This window comes from Rhinolophus ferrumequinum, chromosome 6 (assembly GCF_004115265.2).
Source record: "Rhinolophus ferrumequinum isolate MPI-CBG mRhiFer1 chromosome 6, mRhiFer1_v1.p, whole genome shotgun sequence".
Taxonomy (NCBI): domain Eukaryota; kingdom Metazoa; phylum Chordata; class Mammalia; order Chiroptera; family Rhinolophidae; genus Rhinolophus; species Rhinolophus ferrumequinum.
The window spans coordinates 70,890,175-70,908,811 of NC_046289.1; the positions used below are offsets into that span (position 1 = coordinate 70,890,175).

Consider the following 18,637-nt stretch of genomic DNA (forward strand, 5'->3'; position numbering starts at 1 on the left):
CTCAACATTTCCCAGTCTTGTTTCATGTACTCCTCTAAGTTTTTTTTTATTTTGTTTTGCTGGAATATTTTTAAAAAAAACATCACACATCATGACCTTTTATCCACCAAAAAACAAAAAAAGAGAGAAGAAGCATCAACAGAGAACTGGGAACAAAATGGAATTTCCCAAGTTAAGATATAGCCAGAATGCAACCTTAGTATTTATATGACTAAAGTGGATCTTCAGCTAGTCTGCAGTCCCTAGATGAGCAGATTAAGAATTTATGATGGAATCTACTGCTGACATCATTTATCATAGTAGAAGAAATACTTACTGGACTGGGTGTAAGAAAAATTGCAGGGTTTGAGTTTTTGCTCTGCCATTAATTAACTTTGGGGCAAGTTATCTTATGTACCTGATCTTTCATCTTGAAAAAAAATCTACTTTTCTGTAATCAAGATAAATCAACACAGGACTCATGAGCTTGACCCCCGGATGATCCAGATGACATTTCAAAGACAATCCCTACACCAAGCACTGATCAGTCCCTAGGCTACTAGTCAAACGGAAGACAGGTAAGCCAGTGATTACAGATCTGTACAAATCCATTACTACTTCAAAAAATATACTTCAAGGTACCTGCACTACTCATGATATAAAATATAATCTACACACAGATAAATAGAAATGCAAATGATGTGACATTTATTTCCCTTTATTTTATAGGAGTAGGAAGTCCATTATGGTACTAACAGAATTAAAAATTTAATGAATTACACATATTTAGGTAGGAGTTTAGGTTTCCTTTGACTCTCTTGATTTTTCAATAATAAAAGGAATCCAACATTTAAATACTTTATAAGGTTGCTGACAATAACTATACTGTTTGCAAAGCCCTTCGTGAATAGTTCAAACATGCACAATCATTATCAGAGGGTTTTGAAAAACCATAATATCGATACCCAAATGATGGTTACAGTTGCCAGTTCTATGCTTGGAACATAGAGAAGACAATCAACATGACATAGTTTACTGGGCAGCTTCTGCCTAGATGCCAGCTGGGCTTATCCAAAAGGAAAATCTCAGAGAGACTGAAATTCTGACTTGAAATGATCACATCATCAGATATTGTCAGTGACTACTGAGTAATAATGGTTAATCAGAGAGACAGACACGTACGGGAAGTGTGGAGGGGCAAAAGACGACTTAATGGCTCCAGCATAGATGGCCAAGATGGACACAATGACACAGGCCAGAAAGAGTGAGGCAAACTTGTTCACATAGCGTACGCCGATGAATACCACCAATACCATGAGGACCAAGAAGGCTGTGCCATAGACACGCATGTTATTTAGCATGGCTGCTGACTCCTTGAATGCATCATCACTACGAAAGATGGCAGCCCGGGGGACAATATATACCTGTTAAGCAAAAGAAGTAGAATATGAGGTTATTTCAAAGTAATCAAGTAAAAGGATGTTGTAGTTTGCATTTGCCTTCACAAAGGAAAGCAAAGCTGAGACAGAAAATGGCTGGAGACTTAGCTTAATTCCATAGGACCTAGAATGCCTACAGAAATGGGATATCACTGATTTTTTTAAAAGTCTACATGATTCTCTAACCACCTATATTTCCAAATGGAAAAATAAGGACTACATTAATAAGTTATCCAAAGGGTTATATAAAATAATTGTACCAATTCTCTTGGGTCCTACTTCTGCTATCATTAGTTTAAATAGTAAAAAATATATCCCAGTGAATAAATAAAAAAATAAAAAAGGTTTTATTTCATTGGGATAAAGGTATCAAAAAAGATAACTTCATTTCACTTTTTCCCCATTAGCACAAGTCTTGCTCTAAGACTTTTTAACTTCTTGGTTGAGGTGGTAGAGTGGTAGTGATTGAATGGAGGGGAAGGAGTAGGCAGGCAAAAAATACCCTCAACCTTTCTGCCTCATAGTCACACTAGGAGGCCTATGTGTGCCTGTAAAACGTGATACAGTGAGGCACAATCAAACGAGGTATGCCTGTAACAGGCTACCTGATTACAGTCAATCACTTGATTGTACCTATACCTGATCTCTCAGAAGATTTGATATCAAAGAACAAAATAAATCCAAATCTATGTATTTTCCACACTGTAAAACACAATTAAGTCATTACTCACCAAAAAAATTTCAATGGCACCAAGGATATACATAGCTGCTGCAAATGTGGTACCAAGATAAAAGCAGAGGCCAACAGCCCCACCAAACTCTGGGCCCAGTGCTCGGGAAATCATAAAGTATGAGCCTCCAGCTAAGAGTCAAAATAGAAGGTGGTCAGGATAAAGAAAATACATTAGTAAGAGGAATGTAAATGAATAGTAAAAAGAATAAAAATATGCACGAAAGATAAATGTTTCAGGTTTTTGAAAATGCTGAATGTGATAAAAAGATTTGCTAGTAGGAAGTAAAAGATGAAACCTTTATGGTGGGATATACTGCACAACTGATGCTCCCCAGGAAACAGCACGATTTGCCAGTATTAGAAAAATATCAGAGAATATTTACTACAGGCATGAGATAGCCCGATAAAATATATTCTAAGTAAAAGAACCTAACAATGCAATGGAAATTAAAGATTCTAGCCTAAAAAATAGATTTTTAATGAAGGTATTCTAAAGTCAAATTGTATTAGTGTCTATGGCCAACAGACTAAATAGTATTCTATTCCTGGGAAGTGTGCACCTCTGGCTTTCCAGCATAAACATACAGTAATCACTGATGTCCTCTGACGTCCGCCTACTGACCTGGCACCACCCCATTGGTCGCAATGGCACTCATGGAGATGGCAGTCAACATTGTCTGTAAAGAAAGGGAAGGGAGAAGAAGATTGTTACTGTATGAAAAGGACATTCCTGTACTACTTTCCCATTTATGGACCTCAAAGCACTTACCAAATATTTACCTCTATCTACTTTTATGGAGGGAGTTGTCTGTCATACCTAATGGTATGGAAATGAGGTGATGTGGTTCAAGTCATTACATTAGTCACACTGTTACTATCTGGAGTGTTCTGTTAAAACGCCGCTACCTCATAATCAGCAGGTTAGGTGCTATTAAGAACCACGGATTTCCCTGGATCTCCTAGTTAAAACAACTTGGAAAACAGACTAGAAAGTGGCTAAAGACTGGCTACAATAAGAACGATATTCAGTACAGAAGGAAACTATTGAAGACTTCGGAGCTCATTAAGAACTGTATTTTAAAAACATTACCTGGTAGCAGAGTACAGAATGGACTGCAGATAGGGAGCAGATGGAAGCAGAGTGACTTGTTAGTAGGCTGTTATAGTAGTTCAGTGAGAGGTTTAAGGACTACAGTGGTAATAGTGGAAATATAAAGAAAGGGCTGAATGTAAGAGATTTCAGAGGGAGACATGATTGGCCTTGGTAGTTGACCGGATGTGAGAGGCAATAGGGAGCCGAACATGGCCCAAAAGTTTCAAAACTAAGAAAGTGAAAAAAAAAAAAAAATGATGGTACCAATCATTTTAAGTTGTTAGTGATATGGACTATGGCTGCTTACCCTGCTCTGTATAGTACTCAGCTGAGCACAACGCACATGGAGGGGATCAAATACATGGTGACGGAATGAGAACTGACTCTGGGTGGTGAGCACACAATGCAATAGACAGATGATGATGTTATAGAAATATACACTTGACACCTATATAATTTAACTAACCGATATCATCCCAATAAATTTAATTAAAAAGGTAAAAAGAATAATAGAGGTCAGTTGATAGTTGAATAAAATAATAATTTAAAAAAATAATCTGTCAACTTTTAAAAATTCATATATGTGGTTGGGAAATATACATACAAAGAATTTTAAATTAAAGGAAGATCAAAATGTTCTCAGTATGGTGGAGAGAAGACCTGGAAAAAACACCTGAATTTCTGGTGAAGAGATACCGGATGAGACTTCCAAACAAAACAAACACTCTTCACCCCCGAACAACAATCAGTTTCGTTTTTCAACACAATACTGGAGCAGTACATCCTATTTTCTAACACATTTTTCTGTTCATAACTTTGGTGCTATCAGGCTCAAATGGTGTGTATTCCGAATCCTTTGTAGGCTGTATTTTCTACTTCCTGTAGAAGTTTTCCATTATAACTTCTAGTACATTACATTATACATATAAACAGTGAATAACTGACACTAACTAATGAAAATCCTGACACTAAATAATGAAAATCCTGATACTAAATAATGAAAATCCTTTCAATTTTAATATCAAAATGATCTCTCCTGTTGAAATGAAGCTAAGTATTCTTTGTTTTATTCCCAAAGACGTCAAGTGCATACACTCTTGAGTGCTTGTAAGGTTCTATGTTATCTCCAGGAGACACATCAGGACTTACACAACAGCAGCAGATAAGGACAATTGCAAAGGACTGCAGAACTCCAGCTGTGCCCACTACCCATGTAAGGCGCAGAAACAGTATCACTCCAAAAATATTTTGTAGACACGGGAGGTAGACACCCATGAAGGTACCCATTTGGGGGGTCTGGAAACAAAGATGTTGACAAAAGAAAAAATTATATAATCATCTAAAAGAGATGTCTTTATCTCTTTACTTCTATATAAAAACTTGCTGCCAAGCTACCTTATTAATCTCAAAGCAATGTCTTAAAAGAGGCACATATAAAATCTCCATCTTACAAATGTCTATCCCCATTGCTTTTATTATTCCTAGAGCTATACATTTTTACATTTCATAGGTCTCTACATGTTTTTATATAGGCATCTGACTACAAATAAACTTTTAAGTACACCTTAACAACTTATAATTATCTGGTATTCAAAGCTTTTAGCTTTCTCTTTTCATTTAAAAATAGAATAATGGCTTGATCTTCAGAATTTGGTATAAATTCTTCATAATAGTTGGTAAAATAAAGATCTGAGAGTCACTTTACCCCTTATCAACCGAAAAGATAACTTGTAATACTGTTCCATATTTTCATTTTGAGAAAAAACCCGGTATTTGGTCTTTGAAAAACCCAACAACTTCACAACAAAGAGACAGCATTGGCAGATGGGCGTGGACACTCTTCTTTCGAAGTGCTGTTCCCTCTGGCTGGAGTGCTCTCCCCTCAACTATCACATGGGTCACTTCCACACATTAGTTAGGTCTCTGCTCAAATATCACCCTATCAGAAGGCCTTCCCCTGACAAAAACATAGTAATGCCCTCGGCCCTGGCTTCCTTGCTGGCCAGTCTCTTTACCCTGCTTATTATTTTTCTTAGAGCATTTATGAACACTTAATATGTTATATATTTTAATATAGTTAAAACAGCTTAAGAACTGTGTCGCCACACTAAAATTCAGATTGCATGACAGTGGGACATTGTATGTTCTGTTGGTGCTATGACCCCAGTGCCCAGAACAGTGCCTGGCACATATCAAGCATTCAATAGTTATTGAGCATAGAGTAATGCCCAGGGTATTTCCTCCTTTCTTACATAAGGGGCTCTTTTTATTTATCCTGGTTTTCTAAGGCCTCACCTTGGTGGGCTTCTTTTTCCCTTCAGTGATGTTCTCTGCCTCTTCATGTTCCTTTGCTCCTTGAGTCAGATTAGTGTAATTGGCCATGCGATTGAGGAGAGAAGACACCTTTGGTCTGGTGTCCATTTCTTCCTATAAAACCAGAAGTATGGAAAACATAAGTGATGAAGAATACACTAGAAATAAGGATCAAAATGACCACTCTACCAGAAAATTGCAAAGTGAGAGAATATTTCACAAGTAAACATTTTAAGAAAATTTATCAATGAGACTTTATTCCTCCCCATTAAAATATCACACTTTATCAGCGGTACATGAATCCTTATAAATTATTAAATGAAAAGCCTTATGATTTTTTCCAATAATTTAACTTTACAGTAAAAACAAAATCATATTGGCCCTACAGACAGTTGTAACCTCATAAAGAACATTGATAATATGATCTTTAACCATAATACCTCCCCTTTCTTTAGGCTACTAACATTCGACTAACGTTTATGGCTATTATTTATAGCACCAAGAATAGACAGGTCCATGAAAAACTTCTGTGATTGAAGTTTTCACCTCAGTTTTAATATTCACCTCAGTTTTAAATATTCACCTCAGTTTTCACCTCAGTTTTAAATATTTAAATAGTTTTCACCTCAGTTTTAAATATTCACCTCAGACCTTTACTTGATGGAAGCTGAGAGAAAATATCATTTAAAAAATAGGCACAATAGGGGGTAGGGGTTGACACAGTGTGAGGGATATAAATGATAAACGTCTAAGTATTACTTTGTCTTGTGTACCTGAAACTAATAAAAAAAAATAATTAAAAAAAAATAGGCACAATGAAAGAAGTGGCACTCACATCCAAAGCCAAACAAAGGCAGTGCTGGAATAAAGTAGATTCCTTTCAACAACCAGGCTGCAGAGCCCAGACTGACTAAGACATACAGCTCCTCTAAATCTAGCAGTCTGTTCCACTACACTGACTTTTGGTTAATAGTTCGAAGGTAATTGCTAGTCTTCCCAGAGTTGAAGAATATACTACTTTATACTTAGAAGATAATTCCAAAGGAAACATTGAAATCCCAACTGAATTAGATAGCAAGGTTCTCTATATGCCTGCAATGTAAACATTCCTCTTCTTTACTTCATAGAAATTTGATTTAATGTCTACTCATTAATGAGCAATAATTAGATCGTATAGATTAAATCAATTATAATGACGTTATAAGTATTATAACAGTTATTAGATTATCCAGCCTGTGCTGTTTTAAAACTAAATGAGGTAGAAAACAGTATCTTGAAAACTGTTCCTGAAGTCTCTTCCCTAGTTTCCTCCCAAATATTACCTCAAAGAGTGCCAAGTTTTTATCAAAATATTCATCTCCTTCTTCATAATTGGAATTATTGAGATACGCATTTCGAGCTTTCCTATGCCCATCATCTGGAAAAAAAGTAAAACAAGTTAGTTTTTCACTGGTATTGAAGAAGCACTGGCACAAAACAACTGTACATTGTCTCTGCATCAATAGAACCCATTTTCATATCCAAATTTTAATCTGAGAGTGGTAGAACTCAATCAGCAGCGCTTGGAAAATGTGGCTCCCTCTCCAACAAGAGCAAAAACAAATCTCTAAGAAGTAAAAATGGGTCATTCCTTTTCTTAACAATATGAAGACTTCTGGAAACACTATTCTCTTAGGATTCTAGCCTAACAGGCTCTCTTAAAGTCACCGAAATACGGGATGAAAAAAACCCAGAATACTTACTGAGTAACTAACTACTGAACACTATGCTAGACTTGGGCTACTTTCCACACTGTTGCTATTGACAATGGCAGTAAAAGCTCTCTGCCTCCAGGGCTGTTTTGTAAATTGCCTTTTGTAAATGACATCAGGTCATTTCACCAAGTATTATTTTTATACAAACGCTTGCCACATATTTTTTATGTTAAAAGATGTACCCCACAAGAATCTGGTGAACCAGATATGAAGAAAAAAGAAAAGAGACTGGGTTCCCTAAGACAGTAGTGTTTGTTATCTGAGCACTTACTTAACTTTGATTCTTTATTGTGTAAGTTATATAATTACAATTGTCTGGTAGAAGAGAAATAAAGAGAATTTAAAAAACATGCAAATGTCATTTAGAACTAAGATTTTTTTTTTTTTAATTTTATTGGGGAATGTTGGGGAACAGTGTGGTTCTCCAGGGCCCATCAGCTCCAAGTCGTTGTCCTTCAATCTAGTTGTGGAGGGCACAGCTCAGCTCCAAGTCCAGTTGCCGTTTTCAGTCTTTAGTTGCAGGGGGCACAGTCCACCATCCCATGCAGGAATTGAACCGGCAACCTTGTTGTTGAGAGCTCGCACTCTACCCAACTGAGCCATCCGGCCACCTCTTAGAACTAAGATTTTTAAATATTGAGGAAATAGATACCAATATAAAATTTTTTAAAAATTAAAGTTCTATAGCCTTAAATATATACAAGTTGAGCTTGGGAAATAGGCAACATGCTATCAAAATAATTGGGTCATGCCAAAGAACAGAAGAGCCAACCTGAAAGGTTTCCCACTGGCTAAAAGTGGAATAACATGACCACTAAAAATAGATAATGCAATGGATTGAAATGCAAATATATGAAACATCTAAAATGATATTTTAAAAATCTAGTCACTGTTTCAGAGTTGCCAAAAAAAACACATGTAACTCTGAAAAATAATAAATGTAAAGAATCAAGCAGTTATCCTTCCTTTCCTTTACCAACTGTATTTCAGGGTAACTAGCTAAATAAAATTTTATTGTAAAATAAAATCCCAATTTTCAACCCCTAATGAAATAATGGATCTAGGCAATGACCATCAACGGTTGCTAAAACCATGAGGTGAAAGGCTGAAGTAGAACTTTATAATGGATGGATCAGGGTGATCTGAAACCACTAATCAATCTTAACATTACTAAAAGTGGGACAACACAATCTCCTAATGCAATACAATGAAAAGTACACTGTGCAACCTTTGATGTATCCGGACTAAAACAATGGAAGTTAAATCTAATCAAGCCTTTATATCTAAGGGCCAGTTCACAGAAAACAGGAGGAACATGTTAAACACCACCAAAAAATGCAATCATCAACTTCAGAATGTGGCAAATTCTACATGAGAAATATCTGATTTCTTCAACAAACAAATGGCATAAAATAAAAAAGGTGAACTTATAAATTAAAAGTGACTTAAGAGATATACCGACCAATTGCAAGGTATGAAATTTGTTAGAATCCTGACTCAAACAAATCAAATGTAAAATGATATTTTGGAACAATTAGAAATTTGAATATGGACTGGTTATTCATTTTTTTAAGGGTAACTAAAATCATACGATATCTGGAATTTTCTTTATAATATTCCAGGAAAACAGTTAGATGGGGGCTAAGTTATTGAAGCTGGGTAATGGGTTCATGGACATTCATTATGATAGTCTACTTTTCTATACCTTTGGAAATTTCCATAAAAAAAAGTTATTAAAAGAAAGGAAAATGTAATTTTCCTCTCTGTAATGGTTCCAGAAAATTCTAAAGAGAATGACACAGATTAAAATGATCACTTTATTTAATAACTCATTTAATAAATGAGTTATTCATTTATTCAATTAATTCAACAAGTATTTATTAAGTTCTTATTGATATGCTGGGCACTATTCTAGGCCCTGAGCACAGAGCAGTGGGCAGGCAATTAATGATGCTGCTATAACTGTGAGTATAGCGAAGTAACAGAAGACAGAATATAAGTAAAAACAAAAAACAAAAAAAGGGGTTTCAAGAAGCAATAAGTTCAATGAAATAGGTACTGAGATAGATTATGACTGGGAAAGGGAAGGACAACTTCAGGTAAGATCACTGGTGCGCAGGTAAGCAGGCTCTCCAGAATTTAAAAACAAAGAAAAATACTGATTTCTAGTATTTGCCAATTTCCATGGTGTAAATACTCACACATCCCAATTTTAAACTACTAATGTGAACTCAATGAACATGGTTTTGGGAGAAAGTTCAACTGGCTCTCACGAGCCGGTATGAGCCGGCTGTAGCATATCCTTGGTGTAAGTAAGGTGGTCAGGAAGAGCCTGCATTTCAGGCAGAGGGAATACCAGTATCTCACAGTCTGTGTGGACTAGGAATATGGGCATGGCTTAGTGGACGCTCCACTTCACAGTCTCCCACGAGCCACCAGTCAAGCGTCTGCCAGGACTGGTCTCATTCGAAGGCCCTGGAAATATCCACTTCCAAGCTTATTCACATCTGTTGTTGGTGGGATTCAGTTCTTTTCAGGCTGTTGTCTAAAAGCCTCTTTTAGTTCCTTGCAACATGTGCCTCTCCACAGGACAGCTTACAGCACAGTAGCTGTATTCCCTCAAAGCAAGTAATCAAAGAGAGCCATAGAGAGAGTGCAAGAGAGATGTCATGGTCTTTTGGTAATCTCATTTTGAAAGTGACACCGTTTTTGCCATATTCTATTAATTAGAAGAAGTCATTAAGTCCAGCCCTTACTCAAAGGGGAGAGGATTACACAAGGGCATGACTACCAGGAAGAAAGCCAATCGAAGAGGCTGCTTACAACATCCATCCATCCACCCACCCATCCATGCATCCATACATCCAGCCAGACAGCCAGCCATGCATCCATCCATCCATCCATCCAACCATCCACCCACCCAGCCATCCATCCACGCATCCCTTAAAATATTTGAGGCAAACATGGATAGAACTATAGTGAGAACCTGACAAATCTACCATTACACATGGAGATTTTTAACATACTTCTCTCAATAAATGATAAAGCAGATAAAATAAGCAAGGGTAAAGAGATTTGACTAACGCACTGAATAACCTTCATCTAATGGACATAATGTTCTGTATCCAAAATTAGAGAATGTACATTTCAATCAAACATACATGGGAAGTTTATAAAAAGGTACATACTAGATCTTAAAGACTGAACAAATTTCACGTCCGTGAATTTGATCTATAAAAAGAATTAAGTAGGAATTTAATTATTAAAAGATAAGTTTTAAATTCCTTGTAAATTTAGAAATAAAACAACTCAAGTTGTTTAGAATGCCAAACAACTCAAGGATAAAGACTAAAACACTTAAAAATTTGAATGACACTGAAAGCACCACCTATTGAAACTTGTAGGATCCAGCAAAAGGAGCACTTCAAAAGAAAGTTACTGCCTTAAAATTTTACATTAGTACAGTAAAAATAAAAATTATATGAGTTACATACCTATTTTAAGAAGCTAGAAAGACAGCAGAATAAATCCCAAGACAACAGAAGGAAAAAGACAGTAACTAGCTATCTTTTGGTTAAATGTTCTTTTCTGTTTTACGTAAATCTCTTGTAAACAGCAAGAGCTGTATTTTTAAAAATCTGACAATCTGTCTTTTTAATTGTCAAGTTTAGTGATCAACCTTTGCAATATTTGGATTAGATTCCGCCTTCTTTTTATTTATTTGTCCTTCCTTCTCTATGATTCATTCTCATTTTCTCTTTCTGGATTTTTTTAGTTTGTTTTTTTCCCTTATTCCATTTCTCCTCTCAGAATTTCCATTCTTTCTATTCTTTTAGCAATTATCCTTAAAATTTTACCACATATTTTACTTAAAAAAAAAAAACTGTTAAGTGAGTTAAACAATAGCTTGTCAGCCTCCCAAACAACACAAAGACTTTCAAACACTTCAGTTCCAACTCTCTCCTCTGGACTTACATTTTATTGTTCAATATTTCCAGTAGTCTATTTTTTTTTTTTTACTCCACAAGTAAGACACTGAAATTATATCAGCAAGACAACATTGCCTTGGGTCAAGGGCCATGTTTACCCTGTCATTTGTTCAATATTGTTTGTTGCTTTTCAGAGTACTAGTCTTCTGGGATCATTTGCCTTTTACTTGAGGTACATTCTTTAGAATTCCTTTCAAGGAGGGTTTCTCAAACTCAGCACCATAAAATGTCAGATCAAATAATTATTTACTTGCGGGAACTGTCCAGTACATTGTAGGATGTTTAAGGGCTTCCCTGGTCTCTACTCACTAGGTGCCAGTAGCATCTCCAGTAGCGAGATAAAAAAAGGTCTACATACTTCCAAATATCCCCTAGGGGGCAAAATTGTCCCTAGTTGAAAACCACTAGTTTAGAGCAAGTTTTGTGGTGAAAAATGTCCCCGGCTTTTATATACCTACAATTGCCTGTAATTTGCCCTTATTCCGGAGTGTCCTGATAAGCATAATTCTAGGATAATAAAACTTTTGCAAACACTTTAAAACATTGTTATCTGTTTTGCTGTGGAGAATACTTCTGCCATTCTGTTGTTCCTTTCATGTCTTTTCTCTGTGGCTGCTTTCAAGATCTTTTCTTAGGTGCAGCTTTCATTAAGGTATGTCTAGGTGTAGTTTCCTTTTTGTTCACAAACACTCTTCACCTGTTTCTAATCTACTGTTTAATTTCTTCATTTTTTTAATATCAATAATTACATATTTCTTTTAGAAGTTCTATTTGTTCTCCTTCTCTGTACAGTGTTTGATTCCTGAGTAGTATGCTCATCTTTCCTAATTGCATCCTTTATTGTTTTAATAGTTTTGTATCCCAGACTCAGGACCATTTCATCCCTCTTGAGGGTTACAGGAGTAGGAGTCCCAGCTTCAGCACACCATTTCCCTGCAGTTCAACAGCCTTACAATATTCTTGCTATAAAAATCTGGCCTCAGAACATTCCTGCCCCATCCTGCTGCCTACTGGTCCAAGCCACCTCCTAGCAGCTCTGGCTCCCATTGCTGCAGTCCTGACACATCTGTTTGGGACCACTTTACTCTCAAGTTTCAAGTGCAACCACCTTAACTTTCAGAATTCTGGTCCTGGCTATTTCTCGTCCAACTCCCATTTGCTCACTTGCTTCCTTTTGTAGAGGCAGAAGAATGTCCTTGGAGACTTTGTCTACATTTATAAGACCAATGATGCCTCCAAGATTGTCCTACCCAAGGTCTACCTGCAGTGGTGCTGTGGAATGGGAGGGTCCCACAGAGCTCCTGGTCAATCAGGCAAGGAAAACAGTTCTCATTAGGAGTGGTTAACTGAAAGGCATGGATCAATCAGGCATAAAATCAGGAGTGGTTATACAGAAAGGCATCGATCAATTCTCGGTCTGAATATCTTGGTGGGAAATCATGCAGTACAGCATGTACAACCTTCAGAAGTCTGGGTCACTACTATGAACCCAGGAAACCCCAAATGGAATGGGAGTTCTAGAATTTCTGAATAGCAAAAAATTCTTATTCTGCAGGAACTAAGAACTGAATCCATATGCTAGGGCTGTTTCTGGATACCAAGAAGATTCCTTTGGAGGATATCTACTGAGACTGGCCTCAGTAATGCTTTGAATTAAATGGCCTATCAGATCACTATTATGTTTCTTACTTTCTCATTTTACTATCCAAATAATGCTGACATTACTGTGAAACTCACCAGCGTTTCATTACACAATTCAAATGAAAACTGATAGGAGTACCATTGGTTCTACTAAAGATTTCAGATTTCCATTTTTTTATGGTACACATTTTTTTGTAAACAAAAAAATGGTTACCAAATGTCTTGCTCTTCATAAAAACTTTACTGTTGTGGTGCTATCACTTCTATAATGTTGCTTTTGTCAATTACCACTTACACTGCAGTGTGTGCCTACAGTAAGTCTCAAATTCTTCCCTTAGCCTCCTGGTCTTGTTGAATGGCCTTTTGCTGGTCTGAGCTGGTCAGGAGAGAAGCAAATGTATTTAATTTTCCTTTGCACAGGTCTGGGTTTGAATTATACGACTATGTGAAAATGAAAGGTTGTCTCAAATGTTATATATTATGTTTTTTATCTTTAAGTTTATTTGAATCAGTAGCCAAATAAGACACACATTATGATTGGTTGCTGTATCTCTTAAGCTTTAGCCTTCTCTTTTTCTTTGCAATTTATTTGAAGAAATATGTCATTTGTTCAGTAGTTTCTGATGGTCTGAATTTTGATGATGGCATCCATGTGATGTTTAACTTTTTCTTTTTAAGATAAAGTTTATTGGAGTGACAATGGTTAAAGAAGATGTGGTATATATACACAATGGAATACTATTCTGCCGTAAGAAAAAATGAAATAGTGCCATTTGCAATAACATGGATGGATCCTGAGATTACGCTAAGCAAAATAAGTCAGAAAAAGTTGAGAGCCATACGATTTTACTGATATGTGGGATATAAACCTGAAAGGAACAAGACAAAGAAACAAAAACTCATAGACAGACAATAGTTTAGTGTTAAGTTTTTGTTGTTGTTATTTCCTATAAATTGGTGGTTGGGTCTAGAGGTTTAACCACATTCAGTATTTTTAGGTGGGAGAGGGAGGAAAACTCCTTCGTAGTGGTATCTTGATCTTCTATCAGGAAGTACATGTCATCTGGTTGTTTTTCTCTCTGAGATACTAGCAACTATATTGATGATTAATGCCTGGATTCATTGATTTATGAGGGGTTACAAAATGATGAAATTCTGATTCTATTATATTATTATTCTTTCATTTATTAGCTGAAATACTTTTATAATGAGCCACTTCTAATATCCTATTTGGTTATCCATTGCTATAGTTAAAGCCAAGCTAAACATTTCATTCTTTCCCTCTCTTAACCAATTCTCAGAATAATGAATTGGTTCACTAAAATACTCCATAGGTGACCAGTTTTTTTTAAGTATCATTATGAATCCATGAATTTAAATATTGGATATGTTACAAATCAAATGTTTTTCCTACCTCTATTACGGTGATTGTATGATATTCCTCCTTTAATCTGTTAATACACTGAATTACATAAATTGTTTTTTAATGGTAAATCAACCATGTCTTTCTAGCAGACGCCCAACTTGGTTACAGACGCAATTCTGAAAATATATTGCTTGATTCAGATTGTAAATATTTTGTTCAGGATATTTGTATCTGTGTTCGTAAGTAAAACTGGCCTATATTTTACTCATATTGCCATTGTTAAGTTTTGGTATCAGGGTTATGCAAGCCTCCAACTGAGTTGGGGAGTGTTTACTTGTTTTTCTATTCCTTGAAAGAAACTGTAGAAAAGCAGAATTATTTTTCCTTGAATGTTTGGTAAAACTTGTTAAAATGCCAAGGCCCGCTGTTCATTTCCTATGTTGCTTTCTAAAATTTTTTAAATTGAAAATTATGCATATATATATAGAGAGATAATAAATCATAAGCGTACAGCTTCTTTATCACAATAGCAGTTTCACCCTTTCACACATTTCCTCAGCATGACCCTGAGTTTTGTAAGAGATCTGATGAGTCAGTGGGAACAGCAGGTACATTAAAATAGCTGTACCCTTTTGACAAGAAAAACATTTAGAAGGTTTGTAAAATGCTATTATAAATTCTATGCAATAGGCAAGGCAACTGAACCAGTTTTTCACCTACTAGGCCAAATTATCCTACATGAGTTTTTTATCAGAGAGCTGACAAGATTTTAATTCAAGCTATCAATGCTTTTTCTGAGGAACTATAAGATAATTAGAAAATAAAATATCATCTTTCACTCTTTTGGAAACATTTTAAAAAATAAATCAGTCTTTTAAGGATTTTGAGGCTGTAGTTAAAACAAAGATAATTAAAATGGGAGACACAAGATGGCAATTAGAGCATGAGGGAAAAAAAAGAGCATAATCTGACCCAATGAACCTAAGAGAGAGAACCCAGGATCACAGATGAACTTACCTGAGGATCTGGCCAGAAGGCTTTGGATAAATTGTCAGGCTTGTTTAAAATTGAATGCAATTGTAGGTTGCCAAATGAAATTAATGTCTGGAGTAGTCTTTTTGCAAATACTATCAGGGTTTTTGTCTAATACTGACTAAGAGAACCTTTCCTTCACAATCACACGCGATGTCTTTTTGCCTACAATTCACCTGTTATCTTTCACTACAAATGCTTAATTGGAAACAAAATCCAGCTTAGTAACACTGGAACAGTACCACCTCCCCGAACTGTACATTTCATTAGCTAAGTCCTTCTCTACCTCCATTACACACATGTTCCTGGTCAGATGATCTACTCTTAAGCTTCTCTACCTGTCAGCATATATCCGAAATACAAACAACTTAATAGTTTAGGGGGAAATATACTTTTTCATGGTATGGCAAAACCTTCTGATGAAGTCTTAACCATTCCTGATCCAAATATAACATTTTTATATTCAGAAGACTAATTTTGAACAGTTTAAATAAACTATCCAATATAAAAATATAAAAACGAAGACGGTAACAGCCCAATACCATGAGGTTCGAACCCCGGTGATCAGATTTCTAGCTACTAGGTTGGTTCAAAAGTAATTGCAGTTTTTGCAGTTATTTTTATCTTTTTAAACCGCAATTACTTTTGCACCAACCTAATATATGTGTCAAACCATTTCCTTAACAAATATTTATTTAACACTTCGGGCGTCAGGTACTGTTCCAGGATGTAAACTACTCAAAGGAATGAGAATACCAGAAACTTATGTCCTTAACCTTGAAAGAGCAGAAAAGGAGTATCCCAGTTTCTTTAATTAATATTCTGAACCTTTAATAAAAGCAAACAAGTCAAGTACTTCACCTACTTCAGAATTTTTGATAGCTTATATTTTTCTACAGATGCTTTGCACATATTCAAATAGCTGAAAGTTCAGCAATGCACAAATAAAAGTAAGACTCAAATCAAAAGATACACACACACAATGGCTGTCAATATATTTAAAAGTACTTAACCTCACTTATAAAGAAGTACAAACTTAAGATGACATTTTTTACCATTTAGGTAAAAAAAAAATTATGATTGATAATACCTACTTTTTAAAAACTTTGCTAAATTTATTAGGGGTGACTGATTAATAAAATTAAACAGGTTTCAAGTGTACAATTCTACATCATCTGTATACTGCATTGTGTGTTCACCAATCAAAGACAATTTTCCTTCTGTCACCATATATTTAACCCCCTTTACCCTTTTTTACCTACCCCCCACCCCTTTTTCCCTCTTGTAACCACCATACTATTTCCTGTGTCTTTGTTTGTTCATTAGTTGCATGATAACCTCAAGATCCATCCATGTTGTCGCAAATGGCACTATTTAATCTTTTCTTATGGCCAAGTAATACTCCAACCCGTGTATATATACCACATCTTCTTTATCTAATTACCTATGGAAGGACACTTTGTTTCCATTTCTTGACCACTGTAAATAATGCTGCAATGAACATATAGGGGTTCGTATATTTTTATGAATAAATGTTTTTAAAATCCTCAGGTAGATACCCAGAAGAGGGATTGCTGGATCACATGGTAATTCTATTCTTAATTTTTTGAGGAACCTCCTTACTGTGTTCCATAGTGGCTATACAAATTTACATTCCCACCAGCAGTGTATGAGGGTGGGTTCCCTTTTCTCCATAGCCTTTCCAACACTTGTTTGTCTTGTTGATAATAGTCATTCCAACAGGCGTGAGGTGGTATCTCATTGTGGGTTGTTTTTTGTTTTTTTTTCCATTGGGGGACAGTGTTTTTCCAGGACTCATCAGCTCTAAATCAAGTCGTAGTTTTTCAATCTAGTTGTGGAGGGCGCAGCTCAGCTCTAAGTCAAGTTGTTTTCGATCTAGTTGTGGAGAGCACGGCTCACTGGCCCATGTGGAAACTGAACCAGAGATCCTGGCGTTATGAGCACTGCTCTCTAACCAACTGAGTCAACTGGCTGCACTCATTGTGGTTTTGATTTGCATTTCCCTGACAGCTAGTGAAGTCAAGCTTCTTTTCATATACCATTTCCCCGAAAATAAGACTTAGCTGGACTATCAGCTCTAATGCGTCTTTTGGAACAAAAATTAATATAAGACCTAATATATTAAAAATTAATGTATTATATATTATATTATATAAGACCCAGTCTTATATTACAGTAAAATAAGACTGAGTCTTATATTAATTTTTGCTCCAAAAGATGCATTAGAGCTGATGGTCTGGCTAGGTCTTATTTTCGGGGAAACACGGTATCTGTTGCTCATTTGTTTGTCTTCTTCGGAGAAATGTCTGTTCAGGTCCTCTGCCCATTTTTTAATTGGATTGTTTGATTTTTGGTGTTGAGTTGTATGGGTGCTTTATATATTTTGGATATTAGCCCCTTGTCGGAGGTGTTGTTTGCAAATATCTTCTCCCATTAGGTTGGTTGACTCTTTTTGTTTTGTTGATGGTTTCTTTTGCTGTGGAGAAGCTTTTTAGTTTGATACAGTCCCATTCATTTATTTTTGCTTTTACTTCCCTTGCCTCTGAGGTCTAATTTATATAACCCTCTCTTAGTCCAAGGTCCCTAAGTTTAGTACCTATGTTTCCTTCTATGTATTTTATTGTTTCAGGTATTATATTTAAGTCTTTGATCCATTTTGAGTTAATTTGTTGTATGGTGACAAAGAGTCTAGTTGCATTCTTTTGCACATGGCTTTCCCGTTTTCCCAGCACTATTTATTGAGGAGGATTTCTTTTTTCCATTATAGGTTTTGGGCTCCTTAGTCGAAAATTATTTGCCCATTTATATATAGGTTGTTTTCTGGGCTCTCAATTCTGTTCCATTGGTGTGTGTGTCTGTTTTTTTGCCAATACCATACTGTTTTGATAATGATTGCTTTGTAGCATACAAATGTAACCTGAAGTCAGGGAGTATGATACTTCCAGCTTTGCTCTTTTTTCTAAGGATTGCTTTGGCTATTCGGGGTCTTTTCTGCTTCTATGCAAATCTGATGACTTTTTTGCTCTATTTCTTTAAAAAGTGCCATTGAGATTTTGATGAGGATTGCATTAAATCTGTAATACGGCCATTTCAACTATGCTGATTCTTCCAATCCATGAACATGGAATATCTTTCCATTTCTTTGTGACTTCTTCAATTTTTTTTTTAATAATGTCGTGTAGTTTTCACTGTATAGGTCCTTCACTTCCTTTGTTAAATTTATTCCCAGATATTTTATTCTTTTTGTTGCAATTGCAAAAGGAATTGCGTGTTTTTT

At 35.8% G+C, this 18,637-nt stretch overlaps 1 protein-coding gene across 3 annotated transcripts in view; it reads right to left on the reverse strand.

Annotated features, from left to right (window-relative positions):
- Positions 1–18,637, reverse strand: part of SLC12A6 (solute carrier family 12 member 6) — an 86,579-nt gene that overhangs the window by 18,071 nt on the left and 49,871 nt on the right. For all 3 annotated transcript variants that reach the window (XM_033106988.1, XM_033106987.1, XM_033106989.1), the window contains 6 exons: positions 6,880–6,974; positions 5,540–5,671; positions 4,394–4,540; positions 2,774–2,828; positions 2,150–2,280; positions 1,162–1,403 (listed from right to left, as the gene is read on the reverse strand). In XM_033106988.1, the coding sequence (XP_032962879.1) occupies positions 1,162–1,403; positions 2,150–2,280; positions 2,774–2,828; positions 4,394–4,540; positions 5,540–5,671; positions 6,880–6,974 (802 nt within the window). The remainder of the gene's footprint in view (positions 1–1,161; positions 1,404–2,149; positions 2,281–2,773; positions 2,829–4,393; positions 4,541–5,539; positions 5,672–6,879; positions 6,975–18,637) is intronic.